We start from the raw sequence: 18836 nt of genomic DNA on the forward strand, positions 1-18836 counted from the left end.
CGGTGATTTATTATTTCATTATATATTTTTATTATTATTATTATTTTCTTCTTTTTATTCTTGTTTTGTCTGTTTATGGACCATAATTGTGTCTGAATAAAGAGATTGATATGTCTTGAGTTGTTATCCTGTCAGAAGACAAACATCCACCTCCGTTCCAAGTCTTCAGCTCCCACAAAAATTGTATTTAGATTAATCCATCTTCTTATTTCCGTTGACCAACTTTTCTGTTCCCAACAAAGACAAACATCCACACAGCATGACACTGCCACCACCATAGTTTAAGATGTTGATGTTGTGTTCAGTGATAGTTTGTAATATTGGCCTATGAGTTCAGCTTTTTTCCTCTGCTGACCAGAAGACTTTGCTCCACATGTTTGCTGTGTGCCCTGTATGGCATGTAGCAAACGAGAAGCAAGACTTTTAACAGTGGCTTTCTTTAAGGCAGCAATTGTTGACTTCTCTTAGTTTACAAGTTGGAAAAAATAATAGAGGATGAGAACCAATGCCTTCTATGGTTTTCAGATTTTTACAGCATGATAAAAGTTCAAGAAATATGAACACTTTTGCAAGGCATTATATAGTTTTTAGGCCATTTTAGAGTTTTTCTCGCACTCTAGCTTATTTTTGAATCTGTGTGCGTGTGTGTGTGTATGTTGGGGAAAGTGTTGGCAAAGACAGCCGTGTTAAATGCCTTTTTTTGTAAAGTGAACTGATGCTGGTGTTTTTTTGTTTTTTTTTCTTTTCTTCTTTATTTTCCTTTGGGAGTATCGTGTCTGTTACCTGTCGTCTATTTAGCCTGTACATTCAGATATGAACCTAATAAACATGTCAAAAAAAAAAAAAAAGGAAGAAACTTGAGCGTCCGTTTGTCTCACTCACCACTCGGGGCCTGTTGTCTCATTCACAAAGCAAACAAAGCCAGGATGTGGAGAACAGGACTCCCATATTCTTGTTTACTTCAGGCTCAGGTGGATTTGGTTGCGTCTCATCCACATTTGTGCTACACCCTCATATCATCTCCATCATAAAGCTGCCTCATTTATTTCAGACCCCTTTCCTGTGCTCCTGCACATCTCGTATTGGCTATTTTCATCTTGTAATCTTATCTAGATATCATTCGCGGGTGTGTGTCTCCATTCCACTGCTTGTCATCGCATTCCTACATAACTCTCGCAAATATATCAATCCCACATCCAGCTTCCCCAGCTGCTTCTTTACGCTCTTCTTCTCTCCCGCACTTTTCCAAAGATTTATTTGTTTTGGCAAAACTTTTGCACTATTAGTTTGTCATCTGTACCTGGCTGTTCCATCTGTGTAGCGTCCACTCATGTGAAGCGAGCGGGTGGGGAGGAAGGCGGAGTTGTTTTGTACTTTTATGGGTTGTAGAGAAACCTGCCTGTCTGCTTCGAACCAAGAGAGAAGAGAAGGAGGAGCCTGCTGGGTGTGGGACTCCAGACAAAGGAGACATAAACACACTGACACTGGAGAAGTGGAGCAAAAAAAAGAAAAAAACAAAAACGGAAAGAGACAGCTGGAAAGCGTCATTTTGCCTGAACTCCAACTGTAATTTGGGAAACATCTTGAAGAAGGGATTTATTTGGTGTGTGTGTGTGTGAGAGAGTTATGTGAGCCTGTTCGCAAGCTGCTGAGGTATGTTTGTGTTGGAGCTGGACTTTACGTATGCTGCCCACAGTGTGCAGGAGTGTGTGGGTTAGTGTGTTTGGGATGGAAAAGTGGGGCTGGCTCAGCAAACAGCTCTGCTCTTAGCTTTACGCCATGGGGGGCTGCCACAGTTACCCCTCGGCTACAAAGGTGGACACCAAGACTCCTCAGCCGTCTGACATCCACAATGAGAAACTGTAAGTTGCATTACTTCATGGTTTGCATTTAAATAAATGTCCTTTCTTGCGCTCTCTCTCTCTGTCTGTCTTTTTCTGTTTCTGCTGTTGTCTTGATCTTCTCTTATGAATCCAAATGTTGAACAAACTGAAACTATTACAGAAACCTGACTACACATGGTTCAGAGGAATGCCCTCCAGACAAAAACTAAATATCTGTGTGTGTGTGTGTGTGTGTTACATATTTGTGTGATGCCATCAGTGATTGTGGGTTTCTCTTACACCAGTAACGCATGTTGGTTGCTCCTAATTTTCCAGCTTACCGTCTATGCTAAAGAACATTAACTTCAGCCCCACGGCTGACAGAAAGGTGACCAGATGGCCAAAAACAAGTCTGTTTACACACAAACATAACGCTACGAATGGCCTCCGGGTTCATTGTGCTTGTGTGCGCAGCCTCCTGGCWGCCAGGAGGCTGGTAATTGAGTTAACGCCGTGAAGCTGCAGAAGAGCAGGATGTTAGTATAAGAAGTTCCTGTGGACATTAGAGGAGTTTGGCTTGGATTTGTGCTACTGTGCCACACATAGCAAATGTTTACATTCTTCACTGTCGCTATTAACCCCAGTACTTGTACCTTTTTAGACAAAAACCTCCTGTTCGAACCATTAAACAAATTGTCTCTCCCCAGCCACACCTCTCTCTCACACATATTTACACCAGACCGGAGGGAGGGAGGAGTGAAACCTCATACAGAGAACAGTGTTTTCCTTATCAGAATAGGCAAGGTCACTCTGTGTAAACCTTCAGCTGCTGCCTGTGTGGACATTTGAAAACTGCATGGCAGCTGCGTTGTTCACTGTACTTTAGAAACACTAAAGTTTTTAAGCTGAACTTTTCCCACGTTTTGTCACTTTACAACCACAAATCTTCAATGTATTTTTTGAAGAATTTGATGTAAGAGATCAACACAATGTATTATTGTGAAGTGGAGGAAAGACTAAAAACATGGTGTCGTTTTTGTTTTTACAATTAAAATCAGAAAATGTAGCTTGTATTTATTTAGCCACCATTACTTTGATACCTTTAAATTGARCTTCAATAAATTGCTAGCAGGAGTCACTTAATTAAACATAATTCAGGGCTCCTACATAGCCTAAGAATGTTACCGGTAGATTGTTTCTGTTTCCCTTCTTTTCTATATTTTTTTTCTTCCTGCTATACTCCTTCCTTCCTGCCTATTGTTCTTCCTACCCATCTTGTTGCCTTTAGTAGGTCTTGTTGTGGTGGGCCTCCTTCCATTCTTCATGTCTTTATGTCTCATTTTCTTTCATCCTACTTCCCATAATTTCCTTTTGTGCGTTATTCCTGTGTTTCCTTCCTGTCTTCCTGGCACGCGTCCTCCTTTTATTTCACTCCTTATTTTTGTTATTTGTTTCATTCCTCCCTAACCTTGTGTTTCTTCTCTCCCTATTGTGATTTATTTCCTTTTCATATGCCCCATCTCCTTTATTCATCTCCAGGTCAGGGATAAAGTGATGTGCCAGTTCAAAGTAGGGCTAGGTCAAAAAAAACATCTGTTTTTGAGATCTCGCTGCTCATTTATCATCTGAATATGAGTGTAAAGCAAATGCAAAGAGACCTCTGGTGAGGAAATCATTTACAGTATAACCACAAATCATGCATTCCAAAAACCTATCCTTTATGAAATTATATTAGAATTATATTAGAATTAGTTCAGCCTTAAATCCATACAATCTGTGACATGACTTCAAATGGTAATTTACAGATGCTCTCCATCCAATCTGATTTTGAGACACACTTTTTGGATTACTATTGCTTAAAAAAAAAAAAAAAACTTAAATTCCCCACCAATGTTTCAGGGAAAAGTGTTGACTTTCAACAGAGCAGTCAAACCTATCACCCTGTTTTAAATAGTCAAATTACGTTGCCATGTTTGACTTTCCAGAATACATTGACATTTGCATAAAGCATTCCCTGCAGTAACTCCAAACATGTCCCAATATCATCCTCGACACATGTAACTGGGAAGTGGTGCAAAGCCTCACAGCTTTACTCCGTCCACTTGCTTTCTCTGCAACCCTGACCACTGCAGCGGTCGGCCTCATTAGCAGTAATTACCACAGCCCTGATTTGATTGGCTTTATTGCATTAACTGCTGAAGTATTGCTGTTTTTGCAGTATTTTTTATGTTTGTCCTGATGTGTGAGCCAGCAACAAAAGGCTCAAGACAGACGAGTGCATTATCTCCAAACTGCAGGAGGAATAATTAATCCCCCAAGCCCATTGGTAGTTTTACGGGGCTGTATTTCCCCATTCTGCAGCCTTTCTAATTTTGTTCCTGCGCTTCATTAACTTTATGCCGTCTTCCCAAGCGGAATCAACAACAATAACCAGGAGGAGTGTCCGTATCTGCAGCGGCAAAACGCTTGCCAGAGGATCACAGATGCCAACATGTTTGCCCTCATATCATTGCCGCCTGGCATGGACAAAGMAGAGTGGCTGGCCAGCAACAGTGAGTATCAGCTGATGTTTGTGTTCCACAATAGGTACCAGGAAAAACATGGCTACTGGTATTCATGTCTGTTGTGTTTCAGCTGTGGCTTTTTTCAAGCACATAAACCTGTTCTCCAGCGCTCTGTCAGAGTTCTGCACTCCCAGCACTTGCCCAACCGCCTGTGGACCAGGCAACATGTAAGTTACTGAGCATTGCACTGCAGCCATGTAGGGCGGCTAAAGGTGAAAATTACATGACAAGGTGCATACAAAGATAGTTATGTTCAAATTCTAGAGGTTTTAAGGGCAAAATAACACAAGAAAAGAGTAAAAATAATTAGCTATGAAGGGCAGTAACAAATTACGGGAAAAAAAACATTTTGAAATGTATCTTAAACTGTAACTATACAGATAAAGGGAATATCTTTCCCTTTCTAGTACATGTCTATTTTTGCTTAAAGTGAATGTTTGATTCTTTCAAAGAATCAAAAAGTGTGAAGCATTCTACCTTGCTCGCATTACGATTGAACAGGATTTATTTAAATACCAGAGAGTTAAAGATGTTAGCGCCTAGCGGCTCCAACATGTTGTTTGTAGTGGTTGTGAATATTCTCTGGGGACAGAATAATGAACCATGTGCATATAAAATGACCAGAACAAAATTGTTTACTAAAAGGTATCCAGCAAAAAGTTCTGTAAGCTCTTATAGGATGATTAAAAAAAAAAAAACTTAATCACAACAAAGCAACCCCTAGTGTTTAAATCAATTTAACATTAAATTGTCTAATTGTCCAAAAACAACACTTGAAATGTGATCTAGGGAACAAACCAATAACGCCTGGATTTAGAGGTCTTCAGTTCAGACAGTCTGAACTGAATGGAGTATTTAGATACTGTGATTCAATATATTGTGTAACTTAGCATCATTTCAATGGGAAGAAGGAGCCATCTGACACAATATGTCACTTCCTCATGAGGGTCTTTGTTCCCTTTTCCAGGGTCTACTTTTGGACTGATGACCACGGCAGGAAACTGAAATGCTCTGCTCCACTATACTTTGACTACGCCATGTCATACATTCAAGAGCTTCTGACTGACGAAGACGTGTTCCCCACTAAAGCAGGTAGCTCGCACTAATATCTTTATGTTGCTCTGCCACACGTCTTCATCCAGCTGGAACTTAATATCTTTGCTTCTTTTCTTTACTTCAGGTGCAACGTTTCCAACGGGATTCATCTTCCTGGTCCAGAAGGTCTTCCTGCTGCTTTTAAGGACCCTGGCTCACATTTACTGGTCTCACTACAGTGAGGTCCTCGCTCTGGACCTGCACCCACACCTCAACACTCTTTTCTCCCACCTGACTCTTTTCTGCCAGCAGCACTCGCTGCTGGAGCCTGAAGACATGAAGCCTCTGCAGGACCTTATTACTGCTCTGGAGCGGCACGGATGAAACGCTCAACTTTCCCTACTGTTGCTTATTTATTGGTTGCAGTCTGTAATATCAGACTCTTCTTTGTAGAACTCCAATATATGTCATAGCTTAGATTTATTTTTTAATTTTTTTTTTAAAGACAAGTCTGGAAGATGTAAAATGCCAAGATGATATGAGAGTTATGCTTCCAGTTGGGAGCTCAGTTATTCAGTTATTGTTTTTTTATCATTAAATCTATATTGCATGTTGGTTTTTAGCATAACTGTTCATTATTTTATTGTCGTCATCCACACCTTTTTTCATGTAAGATTCAACTTAAATGTTACTTCAAGAGTTGACCTTGGCCAGCCAAATGGAGATGTTGCTGTACTAGGATTCTTGAGGTCCCACAAGAGTGAAGTGTGGATGTAGTTGCTATAAACGTTCATCTCTGCAGATTAAGGTTCTGCTCAATCTTTGTATAAATATTTGTGAGAAAAGATTGTGTGACATGATGAGCGACTGAATGCTTTTTATTAAAAGAAATTATTATGTGAAATTTTGGACTTATAACAGTTTGGTGTTGTAAACTGGAGGATACCTGATTTTTTTTAATTATTTTTGCTCCCTTTTTGTTTCTTTAATTTGAGATTTTGGATTTTAGCATAAAAACAATGCAAAGTGGTGCCATCCATCTTTTATGCAACTGTGCACAAACCATTTTATCCTGTTTATTGAGACATTTCAGTATCCAACCCTGATTCATTACCAAGATCCCATAAATAAAATAGAAATTCCTTTATTGCCCCACAATGGGGGAATCTTTCAAGCTCTTATCAACTTTTTCAAAAAAAAAATTTTTCTCTTTTGTGATAGAGCTTAAAGAAATTATTTGCAACCATCATGCATATTTTATCCTGTCTCTGCCACTAAAAAAAAAAAAAAAAGATTTGAAAAAATATGTTGTTGCTTAGTTGTTATCTTGCAAAATAAACTTAAGCATAACTGTAAGTTAAAGACATTTATGTTGTATATCTTATCTGTGGTAAATCGTTATTCATAGACTGTTACTGTTTACCACAGGTAACATGTTGATTCCTTGCATGAATTCAGTTTATGAAAAAAAATACTTTGTAAGAATGCAAAATAAAAGAAATGTGATTTCTGGAAACAAATTATTGTCATCATATCAAAGAAAGAAAAGCTTAAGTTCACTGTACTCCGTTGAGGTTCTTATCCACCATTTGGAGAATGGTGAAATGCACATTTCACCATTCTCCATTTCACTGACAAGTCTGCTGCAATTTCTTGATTCTGTTGTGCAATATGAAAAAAAAATCTCAATAATTGTTGCACCTTGTTGAATTTGTACCATTGAGATATAAATCAGTTATATATGGAAAAGGAGTATACCTATTAAAGAGGCTAGTAAGTGTATTATTTATTACATCAGTGTTTTAAGCTGTGCAATACTACCAGGGATATTATAATTTTAGTATTTGTAATTAATTTACCGCAGCCTTTTTAAAAATGTAATGTAGCCATTTATAACAGTATAACAATTTTAGTTGCAACTATTTTGTTTGTTTGTTTTTTGTTTTGTTTTTTTTGCATATAACTTGCAGTTGATCATCCTACCAATCGGAATGCATCAGTTTTCTTTTCTAACTAACAATATATGTTTTAATCACAACGCTTTCAAACACGTGAAAAGTAAAAATATATATATATCGCAAAAAGGTGAACATGAGCATGATTGCTCTTTTAACAATAAAAGACAAGAGTTTGCACATTTTTTAGCTGGTCATCTTGTAATTCCTTATATCACCACTAAGGGGCGACCAAAGCCATGCAGCTGCAACCTCCAAAACAAGTCATTGAATGAAATCGATTAATTAAACCAAGCAGTCAAACCCATGGCAAAAATTGAGACAATCAATTACATTTTAACATATTTTAAAGAAACGCCACCTATCATTCTGGTGTTATGAATTAATTTCTGCATGCTCTGTCTGGTTCTGCTGCACTGAGCACTCATTGTCTACTTATATTTGACATATGCAACATAATTGTTGTTTTATTCTGGAGTTCATGTCACAATGTAACGTTCACTGGGGTGATTCATCTTACGGTGTTCACATTTGTTGGCACCCCTGGTAAAGATGTACAATAGCTTCACAATGAATTCGTATTGTTTTTAGCAGCTGGCCCACCATCAATTTAAGTTAGAAAAAAATAATCACGTTATTTTTTTTTTTCACAAAGTTTCCAGATGCACAACAATTAGTACCCCCAACAATCAGAGCAACCAGAATTTCTGAGATATAAATATGATGTGATATAGAGAGCATTTCTTTTAGCCACTGGTCACAAGTCGATGGGTCTTGTAACTCAAATCATTAAGTGTAATACATTATATTGATTAATGACATAAAGATTAATGTTTCAACCCCTTTTTTACATTAGTCATGATGATTTTAAACACACAAAACATTACATCAACTGTAAATACAGCCTACATGGTGGCTTATGGCTGGCTTATAGTCCACAAAAGTCATCGCATCAGAGGCATTTTAGCAGCTCCTAGTGGTCAGAGTTCATAGTTTTATCTATTTATTAAAACATTATTTTCGGAGATGCTGTGGTGATGCAGGGGTTAAGCAAAATCCACATGTAGAAGCTTTAATTTATTAAGTTTCTCTTTCATCCTATCTCAGGGATAAAACGTTGCTGGCATTATAGGCATGAGAAGAAAACCAGGGCAAAAATAGTGAAAAGGTTAAATTAAAAATGGAGCGAACAAAGATATCTAAAGCACAGTCTTTGATTTCAGTCTGAGTTGTCGAGCAGACACAAGTAATGAAAACTGAATCTTGCAAGGTGTTTTATCTGCAAAGGACTCAGAGAGGGAGAGAGGATACATGTGTGTTGCCTGGAGTGTGTGTGACCGCACACACCTGCAGTCACACACACTCCGAGGCTTGTTCTCTAGGCAGGTTGAAGATGTGTTAATGCACATGCTGGACTGAGTCGAGGCTGCAAACTGAGCTCGGACTTTAATTCCGCAAACTGCTGAGTCACATACAGGAGTGCTCTCACCGCACAGTCCTTTAATTAAGAACTGAAGCCACCTCAAAAATACAGAAGAGTCCTTTAATTAGACTCAGACTCTGATGTTCTCATCTGTGTCCTTCTTCGTAGAAAAGAAAAGTTCTTTCATGGTAAAAAAAAAAAAAAAAAAATCTGAGAACAGTTTCACTGCAGTGGATGCTTGGACTACTGTAGTACCTCTACAGGTCACTTACTTTCTTTACTTCTTTACTAATTCTGAATCTCTTCAGACCTTTCATGTCTGAAGCTCATAAAACAAGAATCGTAGGTTGCCTCAGAGCTGAACTCTTTGTTCATCACAATCAGTCCATGCAAAGCTAAAACCTTCTTTGCTGTTCTAATGTGTAAGAGCATTTTTTCCTTAGTTGCACGTGAGTCTGCAGGTTAGGTGCATGTGAGTGACAAACAGATCATCTGAAAACATCATCAGCTGGGAGCTGGTCTTACCAAACTAAATCCCAGTGCTGCTGGACTTACGTTGCTCAGCAGGAGAAAGTTACAAAGCAGTGAATAAAATATTCTTAAAATATTGAAAATGTTTTAAATGAAGAGGTTTCGGGAATGGATTTGCTTGAAATGACTTCATTCAATTTTATTTGCTCTGAAACACATTGAGGACAGCAGTTAAATGTCAACTTTTGCTGCTGACCTTATAAATGTCAAAATGTCCGTCCTCTACGGAAAAAACATTGTAAAAAGGCATGAGGTATACGAACATCTTACTTTTTTTACACTTGTGGTACAACATGTTATTTATTAGAGAATTCATTCCAGATATGTATTCATAACAATTAAGACCTCATTTAAAAAATGTACATTTATTGAGTTATATCTCAATAAAAAAAGGCAGTTTTCAACAATCCTCAGAAGATTTTAAGCCTTTCTTTCTACGAATAGACTTTCATTTTTAACTCTATTCTTCTGCAGCACTTTAGTTACATTTTTCATATCTTTTTATTTTATTCTTCATTTTGTTTGAATTTGAAAAAGGTCTTACATGTGTTTAATTATCAGAATATGCTTATTAATGAAAGATATATAAGCGTTAAGCCTAATTTTAAAATGGATTAGTTTAGTTGAAGCACATCTGACGAGTTTTTCCATCACACTATTATCTTCCCGTTGCATTGTGACGCCAAATGAGTTATGACATAAAATCTAACTTTAGATCCCCTAAGCAATCTTCAGGGGTCCTGTTACTCAGGCTTACAAATGTACACGCAGTGCAACACACGGTTTTCTGCTCCAACCACTATCACATGAGAAGACTGGAGCTTTAAGGGGAGTTTAATTAGGTTATTGGAGGTTTTGGTTGTTGAGGAGGAAAGAGAATAAGCTTCCCTCCTCCTCCTTCCTCCTCCTCCTGCTTCTCCAGAGTGGCTTTATAAATGAGAAACCCTCCAGTTGTTCCCAAAGAGCACTCCAATCAAGTACTGACTTCTCACGTCAGATAAACAGACCAGTGCTCAGAGGACGCAGCAGACACGCCTGATGATGCTGGCCTTCGTTAAAGTCAATCTGGAACTCTTTGCCTGTTAGATAGGACTTTTAATCTACAATTTTGCTTTAACTCAGCTGTTGCTCACAGCTGTTTTCTCTGTTATTTAAAAAAAAAAATCTAATTTTTGATCCTACCTGGCTCTACTGAGATCTGCCTCCTACAGGAAGGTTCGCCCCTCTCTGCTGCCATGAGAGGCCTCCCTCTGGTGTGGCTGTGCTTGCTGCTCAGCCTCCTGCCTCTGGAGATCCAGTCCCGGGGTCTGAGAGTTCACAGGCACAGGTAACCCTCTGCTTTCTTCAATCACAAGCTCAGAATAATTCAGATTACTGTTTTGGCACTCACACACAAAAAAACAGCAAATACACACAAATCATGCTTTTTTTTATTTGCTGAAGTCTTGTTTTGTGTTCAACACAAAGCTAATTATAATGGAATTGGACTTTGGAAAAGAACAGATCTTATGTAACAAGATTACTATGAACTTTTAACACCAGCAAAAGCAGCAGGGCATTCATCATAAGATGATAGGTGTTGCTTAATAATTGTAATAATAGTAATAAAATAATAATAAAATGATAAAATATCCACTTTTTTCATTTTGTTGTATTTATTTATTTTTTTAGACCTATAGCATGAAACACTGTCTGAACTTTTAGAATTAGAGTTAAAAGGGAGGTATTATGTCAAATAGTCTTTTTTGAGCTTTACATCGTGCTTTAATATTATTTCTTTGTCAAAAACATACCCAAAGAGTGTTGCTTTGATTTTTTTCATGCATGATTGAGGAATGCTTCTTTCTCCCCTGGCAGCCATTAAGGGGGTGCCTAAACGCTTGCTAAACGCCGCCTATTTGTACAAAGCCCCTTCTTGGAGCTGCAGTTTGTAGACATGCTGTTACTTCACAGAGCTTCCCTTTCCTGCTTCACTCAGCACCATCAGACTAGCGGCAGCAGCAATTAGCAAACACCTGATGGAGCTGAGCGTCTGCTGAGCTCATCATACAAACTTCTCAGTCCGACGTTCCTAAGAGCGATTGTTAGTGACATAATGAGAAGCATGGTTGTCACGACATGCTCAAAGCAGAATGTCGGAAAGAGTAGCAGCGTCTTAAAGAGACAGAGACCCAATTTCAAGTCATCAAATTAGGAAGTCAGATTTCTGGTCATGTTTGTACAACATTTTTACAAGAAATTTAGGTGACAAAGTTACTTGATTTCTGCTTGAAAATGGCACTATGTACCTGGAAAATACATGAAATATCCCCTTGAAAAGGTAAAAAACTCATGATTGTAGTTTAGAGCAGCAGTTGGTGAAAAATGAAGTCCATTAGAGCTTTTTGGCATTCATTTATGTGGGAAAAGGGTCCACCAATAGAACGAGGTTATTCGTCTCTGCAGCAGGAGGCTGAGATGGAGGTGAGGGTGATTTAGTGGGATTTGGGACAGGAATACATTCACATACCGAGGGGCCAAGCTTCACCCTGGCAGTAGCAATGAGGGCATCTACAACAATATAACCACAAAGAGCAAGAAAATGTGGAAGTCAGGCAGGACAATTCAAAGTAAATTAGTTTAACCTTAACAGCAAAACTCTGGGGGTAGAGGAGAAAAAAAAACATCTGACAGTTATTCAACTCGGGCTGATATTACATCACACTGCCACTTATCCAAAATGCCAAAAGAGAACAAGAAGCTGGTAGACTGAGAGAGAAAAGGAGGACCTTATTATGAAACAGCAGGAATCTGATGGAGACTCAAAGTTTTGCCTGTGCTAAAAAAGTTTCAAGGAGTTGAGGAAGGGAGATGTGTGAGCATGCTGATGTGTGCTCGTTTTGTGGACAATCTCTTGCTGTGTTGGACCCTGGGAGAAATTTTGGTGAAGCTCATTTTGATCTCTGTCTCCTCGCTGGTTCACATCATTTGTCACAAAATGCACACAGAAAGGAGAGGAAGTGAGATTATTTTTGATCATTCGAAGTGGTGAAGTGGTGGATGTTTTTATTTTTAGCAGGGAAGAAGAAGATATGTCTTTACAACAACCTAAACTTATTCAGTGATTTTCTAGTTGTCATGAACTTCAACGTTTAACTTACCAACAAAGCCCTGTGGAGTCTCAAATATATCCCATCTGCTTCACTTGGTTTCTATTTCTACATGTAGGGTGTGTCATGAAAGTCAATGTGCTAAACTTGCAGAAATGATTGGCAACTGGCTTGAGTTTTTTCCGCTACAATATGCTGAATCATTTCATTTTCTGACTTTCCTGAGATTGATGTGTCTCAAATAAATGCTTCCCAAATAAAATGCTGCTCTGAGAGTCAAGCAGGAATTTAAAACTTATTTAGTTTTTATTTTATTTTATTTTAATAATTTGCCACGGTGCTGTTTATATGTGGGAGCTATCCAAATTTAGAAAACAAAAAAGTTATAACATTACCGCATGTTTGGAATGCCAAACTTGTACAGCACCACATCCACCTGAGGTGGACAAACTGGTGTTAGCAAAGTCGTCATCTAATGTTTTGAATTCACAAAGTGAAGATATGTACAGTGATTAGTCCTTAAAGGATGAGGAAGTCAGGAAAAGTGCATGGTGACACAAACGAGGGACATAAAAGTCTTACTTTCTAAATCCAATCCCCACAGTAGTGAATGGTTGCTATTGTGACAATAACTGTAATTCAAAACCTGTATAAATCTGGCAACATTCACATTGACTTTCTGCTGTGGTTCTAACCAGCAATGTTACACTGCAGATCTAGGTAAGATACCTGATGCTCGCTTCCTTTTTGTCAAGTGGCAAATTCTTAAATGGACATTTAAAATCATGAGCACTTGCATTATTACATTTGTGTGTGGCTTGTTTTGCCTTTTGTTCAAGAGCTTCGGTTCTCCTAAACACCCCAGTCCCGTATCATTTTGCACTTTAAAGAAAGTTTTTTACACCCGGACAACTCAGTTTGTTTTGTGCCTCAAACAAAATAATGTTTCTAGACAAAAAAGAATAAACAGAACTTATGATGTGCGTAGACAGATCAAAGGATCAAGACGATGTGTTCATCAAAAATAATGAGGTCAAACTCGTGACGTTAATAGCGCTTCACTTATCCTGGAGAACACAATGTTTCCCACAAACTCAAAAGTGAGCATTCAGAAACAAAGTTTTCTTTCATTTGTTTGTGGTAAAATCATTACCTTTCATTTCTTTTGGCTAACTTTATTCTTTTACAACTTATGCATAACCCTGTACACACAATAAATTTGGACCAACTTTATTTAATTTGAACTTACATAACTCCAAAGAACAAATAGAACTCCCATGATACACAGACAAGTGATTGCTTAACCACATAATTGCTCTGGGTGGATGAGTGTTTCAGATGGGTGGAAAGAAAATATACATATTTCTGATACATTTAAATAATACCATAGTTTGTGTAAAGTGAGGGTATTTTTTACATTTATGTGCAATTTAACTATATAATCAATTAATAAGAAATGGAATTGGGTGTGTATTATCCATTGAGCACCTATTTAAAACCATTTAAAACTGCTTTTACCAGTAACACACACAGTGCTGGCAGTGATGGGCCCGGTGTCCAGCCAGAGGAATGATGAGAAAACCAGTTAGGATTAGTTGTTGGATAACTAACTGTTTTCTAGCCCACTTTTCACAGCAAACAAACAAATTAAAAAAATCTTTAGCAATCATTTTACAATTTTGTTTCAAGGTTAAAAAATAATCGGATAAAGAAGCATTTATTCATTTGTAATAAAAAAAATTGTAGTGCCCCCCCCCAAAATAAAAAATAAACAAGGTGATCAAGTAATGGGTTTTACCAGAGACATGCATATTTTATATGTTTTCATTCTTTAAATAAGGATAGTTGAGAACAAGAAAAAATGGTTTGCCTTCAGGATTATAACACACATACAATCAAAGTTAAACCAGTTAAACCAGTATTATCTCTCACAATATATACGATATATACTCAGATCTTATCTTTGGCTTTTGAATTGACATCTGAACTATTTCTATTCTATCTATTTTTTTAGCTAATTATTAATGTTTCTTTTTTTATTTTTAACTACTCGTTTTTATATTGAGATTAAACCACATGTAGGAGGACACTATTAAGTGATTTCTGAAGGCAGTTGGTTCCATGTACAAAGGCATGAGAGTAAGAGTGGCTAACAAGCAGAAAACCATGAAATATTTTATTTTACTTTACTTCTGTTTCTGGTGCTACTTTGTGTTTTTCAGTCACATAAAATTGCACAGAAATAAACAGCAGTTTGATGTAAAATGAAAAAATATGTACATGTTAAAGGGATATATTGAATATTCTCCTAAATCAAGTATTCTGTATTTTTGGTCCATACTGTCGTGTCTTCTCAAACCGCTCGTACTGAGCCAGCTTCTTCTGGAGGTTTCTTCCTGTTAACAGGGAGTTTTTCCCCTCCACTGTCGCTACACATATGAGATTACTACAACCCAAGTCACTGTCCACTGTTGCTATGTGTTCGTCCAGGAGGAGTGAATGCTGCTATAATGACTTGATGCAATCTGCTGGGTTTCCTCAGAAAAAATTTTAAAGTAATTTTAATGATAAACTGAGCTTAGTGCACTTTAAAAACTAGGATCAATTATAATGCGTACGTGATCGGGTTGAAATTTATTTTTTGTAAACTCTCCTGAGATGCTTGCTGTGAAATTGAGCTGTATGTTTAAAATGAAATTAATTGTACGCATATTTTACCAATACACATGAATTCCACTGTCTTGGTTCAAACGCACATAACGTTTGTAACAATAATCAACTTTGCATTGTCATTACAATGTGACCTGCTATTTTTCCTCATGTATACTGGCTGTTGCATAATCTCTAGGGTCATATGACTTTTCTGCATTTGAACTCTTGAACGTCAAAAGAAAAAGAAAAAAAGGACCATTGTGATGACTGAAGACAAAAACTTTGCAAGTCAGCATGGAGGTGGGAAAATGAGGGCTTTAAAGACACATGTGGGGATCAGTGTTGGAGCCTCTCTGCAACGTCTATAACGTCTATCCATGGCTGTAACTTCCCTGTCCTCTCCCTCTGTGCTCCCCTGAGATGCATCAGCTGCATGCTGTCGTTGATTAACTCAAAATAATATTTTCTTTAAGCTGTGCTGATAACAGAGCAAACAGTAGCATCAGCTGCTTCTCAGGTCTGTCGGTTTGAACCACTCCAATCTGGTTGGGTGCAGCAAGGGGAGCAAACGTCAGGGGTTGCTGGCCCATATTTGAGACTCAAGGAAATTTCAACTATTAACTAAGAAATTACCAAGGAAACAAAAAGAAAAAATATTATTTAGCAGGTCTGCTCTGCAGGGTCAAAAGTGTAGGCACTGAAAGGGTTTTAAAGAACACAACAATCACAAAGCGATTACTCTGTGAGGCAAGTTTGAAACCAGTCAAGGTCCTTTCGATATTTCTTCTCCTCCACTATTTTTATGTTTCACTGCCTGGAGAAAAAGATCAAATTTACAATCTCATGATGGGAACAATTGCTGTCTTTCACGTTTATGGTAATGTGCATACACAAGTCAAAAAATGCCACAGCAGAAAGTTAGGAAGAATAATGGCATCACTTATGGAGAACTGAAATCAGGCATCAACGCAAAACATAATGTACAACCAAGGAGAGAGTGGTGACAACAAAGACTCTGCTTGAATGTGAGATGCAAGTTTTTAGGAAATCTGACTAAATGAAGGAGGAAGTCTGAAATAAATGTTGTCTTAGAGCAACAATTTAGAGACCTAGTTGACCAGCCTACTGGACATGTGATTTGAAAGCATTCTATGGCAAGCTTAGTCAAAAAAATTATTCTCAATTGTGAATTGTTTTTGTTGGTACTGTCTCTCTTTATAGTTTTGGTAGAACTAGAATGCAGTGAAATAGTAAATTAGGTCTTTTTTTATATATAAAGGATTGCAAAAAATGCATTTCCCATTTGTAAAGAAAAAAAAAACTATATTTAAAACGTCTTCTGTATTATTTCCTCTTTTTTCAGGATAGGTGAACCCAGAATCAATACAGCGTCTTACCCCAACACCCCACCTGGTGTGTCTGATCTTTCTGCTGCCAGCAGTAATCAAATCCCACAGGAAGACACACAACACACTGGAAGGGCCCCACTGCACAGAGACGCATCATCAAAGTTGTCTGACATGCTTCTTCATGGAAACAGTAACGCGCTGCCGGTGGAACCGGTGTGGCAGCGAGGGTCACGGGGTCGTCGTCATGCCAAGAGTGGAGGTTCAAGGGGCCATGGCCATCTGATGAGGGTGGGGTGCGTTCTTGGCACCTGTCAGGTGCAGAACCTGAGCCACCGACTCTACCAGCTAATTGGACAGAACGGCAGGGAGGACTTTTCCCCCATCAACCCCCGCAGCCCCCACAGCTACGGCTAGCATCACACCTCCAACCAGAGGCGTACTGGGACATTCAACCTTTCTAAATCATTCATTTCCATTGGACCACAGATGGAAAACTTGACGCTGATGTTTACCCTATCCATTTAGAGCTTTTTTTTAATGGTTCTAACAGTAATTTTCATTGATTTTTTGATAGCACTGTTCTCACTGAGGAATTTCTTTAGATCTGTGACTGTTACAGCATTTATAAAGAAAATAAAAATGCTGTGAGAGAGCTAGATGTCAAACAGAGTTAGATGTCAAACAAACAAAGGGTAAATATGGCCTAAGGACTAAATCTATAAATTCTTAAAAAGTTCCTGAGAGAAAAAGAGCCAACTGGTGGTGTGCCACATATGCTTTGTGATTTTTCTTTCTCAATGATGAGGGGAAGTGGCAGGAAATCATTGATGAGATAGGAAACCCCAGCTTCACATAATTTTAGGATTTAGCAGCTAAAGAAAGGAGAAATTGGAGAGGCAACGCCTGATCCAGCCAGAAGTGTCCAGTCTTGATTCAAAGACCGGGGACACTCACAGTTTATTGTTCCATTTTATAATAAATTGTGTTTTTCATGACAAGTTGAGACAGATTTATGGTTTATAAATCAGCCGTGGTATGCGATGGCCAGTCGAGACTCGTCCATGCAGAGATTTTTTTGTGATACCGATCAGTCATTTGGGATTGAGCATTTGCAGAAATCCAAAATCCCCACCCTGCAAGAGAGGTCTAATGACAAAACTCTAACTTAAGTTTGGGTCTAAACACAGTAAACCACAACAGTTTTAATAGTTTAATAAAACTAATATTACAGAGATTTTATTCAAATTGAACACTTCTGCTTTCAGAGCAGAACTCCTACCTCAAAAAAAATTAAAATGATGGAAAGGATATTCTCCAAAATCAAAGATCTGCAGGTGTCAACTTTTTCCGAACAAAATCTTTTGAGCACATTTGTACAATGAGTTAAGAGTCTTATCTTTTAATTCAGCATAACGTTCAAGTGACAAAGTATGGCTCCAATTTTAGTGATGACTGAAATATAAAACAGCAATATCCATCCATCCATCCATCCATCCATTTTCTTACACCCTTGTCCCTCAGTGGGGTCAGGAGGKGCTGGTGCCTATCTCCAGCTAGCGTACCAGGCGAGAGGCGGGGTCACCCTGGACAGGTCGCCAGTCTGTCGCAGGGCAACACAGAGACACACAGGACAGACAACCATGCACACACACACTCACACCTAGGGGCAATTTGGAGAGGCCAATTAACCTGATAGTCATGTTTTTGGACTGTGGGAGGAAACCGGAGAACCCGGASAAAACCCACGCATGCACAGGGAGAACATGCAAACTCCATGCAGAAAGACCGGGGCTCGGAATCGAACCCAGAACCTTCTTGCGGCAAGGCAACAGCTCTACCAACTGCGCCACTGTGCAGCCTAAAACAGCAATAATCATTCACTATTTTATGAATTCATAGATTTAGTTTGTCTGTTTAGAAGCTTGAGGTAATCCAATGACATTGAACTGTGATAACTACATATTTTTCGGAAGTTATCAATCATTAACTATATTTGGAACAGAAAACACTAGGAGCATACACTATAATCAATTAGATGACAAAACTTGCCTTATCTTAATGTCCTTTTAGAGTAAATATAAATACATAAAGTACATAAAGTATATACAAATATATAAAGTAAATATAAATACTACAATCGTGTGGGTTTTTCAATAAGTTTAACAACATTTTGTCAGCAGACTATTTTCTCAAACTTAGCTGTCTGCCTAACCTCAGCTTTCAGCATCAATATCGTTCCTGCTGTCTGAACTTGAGTGAGCTCAGTGCTAATCTCCAAAAAGCACTTTAATCTCCATGTGCAAACAAGCAGCTTTAGCAGCGAGGCCAACCTCTGGCCACACTGACCCCTCACTCCAAACGCTCACAACTCAATCAACTAAAATGAATGCTGCTAATCCAGGATCTGTCTGCAGA

General features: G+C 38.3%; 2 protein-coding genes across 2 annotated transcripts; both read left to right on the top strand.

The window, feature by feature from the left end:
* On the top strand, positions 1–6942 carry LOC103466678 (MOB kinase activator 2). Its single transcript, XM_008412442.2, has 5 exons — positions 1–1862; positions 4236–4375; positions 4458–4554; positions 5355–5479; positions 5568–6942. Exons 1-5 carry the CDS (start codon positions 1780–1782, stop codon positions 5804–5806), a joined length of 684 nt encoding a protein of 227 aa, XP_008410664.1. The 5' UTR covers positions 1–1779; the 3' UTR covers positions 5807–6942.
* A 3357-nt stretch (positions 6943–10299) lies between these two features.
* On the top strand, positions 10300–17948 carry adm2b (adrenomedullin 2b). Its single transcript, XM_008412440.2, has 2 exons — positions 10300–10658; positions 16436–17948. The coding sequence occupies exons 1-2, from the start codon at positions 10567–10569 to the stop codon at positions 16833–16835; spliced, it is 492 nt and encodes a 163-aa protein (XP_008410662.1). The 5' UTR covers positions 10300–10566; the 3' UTR covers positions 16836–17948.
* The last annotated feature ends 888 nt before the right edge of the window (positions 17949–18836 follow it).

The sequence above is a fragment of the Poecilia reticulata genome, linkage group LG6 (assembly GCF_000633615.1).
Source record: "Poecilia reticulata strain Guanapo linkage group LG6, Guppy_female_1.0+MT, whole genome shotgun sequence".
NCBI lineage: Eukaryota > Metazoa > Chordata > Actinopteri > Cyprinodontiformes > Poeciliidae > Poecilia > Poecilia reticulata.